Consider the following 3,493-nt stretch of genomic DNA (forward strand, 5'->3'; position numbering starts at 1 on the left):
ATCTTTCATTATTTGTACACCATATATATTCAGATTACATGCCTTTTGTTGTTGAATGTTCCCCCTTTTTTTGTTCGAATTTCTGTGTAAACAAACACATTTTATATCTGTCTATCTGTCTGTCTATCTTCTTCTCTTCCTACTTCTCCTCTTCCTCCTTCCTTCTCCTCTTCCTCCTTCCTCCTTCCTCCTCTTCTTCCTTCTCCTCTTCCTCCTCTTCCCCTACCTCCTTCTCTTCCCCGCTTCCTCCTCCACCTCTATCACTACCTCTTCTCCCACCCCGCCTCCTTCTTTCTTCACACCATCTTATATTCTGAGCTTCTCAAATTGTTATCTTGAGCGCCGCAAGAGTTGGATCTACTGAGTGGGATTCAAGTCGAAAACTTTATTTTACATGAGACAACTACAGAAGAAAGGTATCTATTTAAGTTTTGCATCAATTTTCTTCGTTGTTTGAGAAAAAAAAAAAGACATTACTTAGGTGTGATAATAGTTACTTCATTTGTAATATGAAAACAATAGCTTCTTCGTTCGAGAAACGCTCCGAAAATTTCAGCAAACATAATGAGAGAGAAAGGTGGGGGTTTGAAATAGAACGCTTTGCAGCAGAATGCAAACACTGTTGCAACTCACTTTGCCATAACAACATAGATGTTAGAACATATTGAAGGCGGAGAATAGTAGAAACGAAGACAGCTTTTTAGGCGTAGTTTACAATTAGAAAATATTAGATATGGATCAAATTTTTTTGGTAAGAAAGTGTGACAGCGGTGTGTCACAAAAGAATCTGTTTAAGAATGGTGATACATCACTGAATCGCACATAAATACAGGGCTTTCTGTGAAAGAGGCCCTGTTTCTGCAGTAATCGTTTCTTCCTTTGATTAACACATACTAGAATATTCGGCTCTTTACGTTTTGAGTTCAAATGCCGCCGAGGTCGACTGTGCAAAAACCAACCTAGAAAAGTTAGCGGGCTTGCAGATAGACACACAGAGAAGCAAGCCATGATGCCCAACAGCGATGGCCGGCATGGACTTGACATTCTAGGCGCAGAGGAGCACTGGAGGACAGAACTGTTGTCTGGTTTGTTTCTTTCATCTGTTGGCATCACCCAGTTTTTTCTTCTTTTTGACTTGAATTGTTTTCGCTTCTTTTTTTTCTTCTTGCTTGCTTCTTATTGCCATTTGCTTTCTTTTCCGTCACCTTCGCAACACATGTTTGGGTTCTTCCATTTGCTGCAACCATCCAGCACATGTTTACTTCCGGGAGTAAATCTTTATCCTAACTACCCTACGGCCAAATTAGATTTGTATGAGGACCATCTTGTCATTCTATAGTATTGTGGAGTGCGTCCTGGACTAATCCACTGTATTGAATCTCACTTCTACCGTGCCTCTCAGCTACGCATGTTTTTGTGCCCCAGAATAGCCCCGAGATACTTTACTATTTACTGTTTTGTCGCTTGCTTTGTTGTTGGGTATTCTAATTTCTATTATTCTTAAAGCTACAGTTTTCCAGACTGGTTTCTTATTGAACGGATTCCGAAATGTTTAATCCTACTTTTCGGCCAGACCACGAAAGGAGGACTTCAGCATTTAAAAAAATTCTTGAGACGTTAATATCAGTACTTCCTCCTGTCGCAAGATGTTTGCAAGCTCGGCGAATTTGGATTTGTTAATTTTGGTGTCTTGATTATAATTTGTGTTGCTGTTAATAGCGATGGTGGTGGTGGTGACTACGGATGTCCAATTTTCAGGTATGTTGAAGCGACAGTTTGGTTTTTCTTCTTTCTTTTATTTTTTTATGCTCATTGTTGTTGTTTCGGTCGGCAATAAGGGAAGTGTTAGCTTTCGTGTGCTTTTTCATTTGTGAAGTTTACGTCGGTGTTGTTGTCTCTGTTAACAGGTAGTAGTGGAAATTATAATGTATTGGCTGTTGGAACATCTAACTTCCCTTGGATATGTGAAAAACTTTTAAAAATATCTATTGAATATGCTACTTCACTAAAAAGTTCAAAACTTCGTCCTGAAGGGGCAATAATTTCGCAAAGTCAACAAGCTTCAGAGAGGTTAGTTTAATTAATAACAAAATGGTGCAGAAAAATCAAAAATTACTTTCTTAGTGACAAAATTCAGTAATAACTTACGAGCTCCAAAACAACGTCTTTCACTTGCAAACAACAATAATAATTTATTCTTTTCTTAGCCACAAGAGCTTTCATAAAACAATATTAAATGATATGACACAACATAAAAGACGACACAAGACGATACAAAGGGTTTTATAGCGTGTAAACATTAGAAAATAATGAAAAATTAAACAACATACATCTCCCAATAGAGAGAGGCGCTTTAAGATTCCTCGTAGAAAACTCCACAAAAGCCACGGGTGCCTGATAAACAGGGTAAGAGCCCTTCTCCTTTTATATCTTCACAGGCATATGCTCCGAATTGGTTTTTTCACATTGGCCATTCTTCCAACATTTACCCACCTTTCGACAAACTTGCTAGAAGTCAACACTTCCCTCTCCACTCTCACTTTCCTATTCAAGTGAAACTTGAAGAAGTTGATGAGGGCTTGGTTAAAGAGGAAAGTGTCTGACTTTAGCCCTTTCAAACGAGTTCACCATACTACCTCTTTCGATACAGCCACCAGACAAATAAAAACTGACTGCCCCTCCCGGCCAAAGGATTGCAGTGGGACAGTCTTCACTATGGATTCAGCTGATAGCCGGATCCGTCCAACACGCGACAGCAGATATTCGACATAAACCCACAGGTCAGCAATGCTCGGGCACTGGATGAGGGCGTGCAGAACGGTTCCGTCACTTTGCACGCCCCTCAGTAGCACTGCCAGGCAAGGGATTTCTGGAAGTTGTCCATAGGCCCAGGCCCAAAATTTCTCCGAAACAGACCAGTTAGTTGATCCTAGTCGACGCCTAGAGTTTCTCCGAGAACGTCCCCTCCACTAGCCCTCTATAGAACGCTAGAGTGTACTTACCACCGAGCGCATTGCCCGCCTGGTGGAGAGCTGTGAGCGCTTGACGGCACTCGAGGTGCCAAGCGCCCCTCCTCGGTGTTCACCTAATCTAGAATTGCAGCTCAGTCAAAGAGACGAGCTGTGGAAAAGTGAGTCTGACAATCGGCGACCACACCTGCTCACCGTCAAGGAAACGCTGGAGATGCCATAGCCTGAGTGCATGTCTGCGCATTAGCAACCACGGCATTCCTACATGCAACAATTGTATTGTTGGCACTCTGTCGCTTACGACGTCGAGAGTTCCAGTTGATCCGATCAACGGAACAGCCTGCTCGTGAAATTAACGTGAAAGTGGCTGAGTACTCCACAGACACGTGTACTCTTAACGTAGTTCACGGGGATATTCAGCGTGATACAATGTGACAAGGCTGACCCTTTGAATTACAAGCACAACAGAAACAGGAAGTAAGAGTGAGAGAAAGTTGTGGTGAAAGAGTACAGCAGGGTTCGCC

General features: G+C 41.9%; 1 protein-coding gene across 5 annotated transcripts in view; it reads left to right on the forward strand.

The window, feature by feature from the left end:
* Window positions 1–287: 287 nt before the first annotated feature.
* The window catches only part of LOC106867949 (orexin receptor type 2), an 18,256-nt gene continuing 15,050 nt past the window's right edge, over window positions 288–3,493 (forward strand). The window contains exons 1-2 of one of the 5 annotated variants that reach the window (XM_014913023.2): window positions 306–416; window positions 1,507–1,758. Coding sequence is in view for 1 of the 5 variants with exons in the window: in XM_014913024.1 (XP_014768510.1) it covers window positions 395–416 (22 nt within the window). In the remaining 4 variants the exon portion in view is untranslated. Of the gene's footprint in view, window positions 417–629; window positions 1,086–1,506; window positions 1,759–3,493 lie in introns of those variants that run through there. The other 4 variants (XM_014913024.1, XM_014913025.2, XM_014913021.2 and 1 more) reach the window with 4 other exon arrangements.

Source organism: Octopus bimaculoides, chromosome 18 (genome assembly GCF_001194135.2).
Source record: "Octopus bimaculoides isolate UCB-OBI-ISO-001 chromosome 18, ASM119413v2, whole genome shotgun sequence".
Lineage (NCBI taxonomy): Eukaryota > Metazoa > Mollusca > Cephalopoda > Octopoda > Octopodidae > Octopus > Octopus bimaculoides.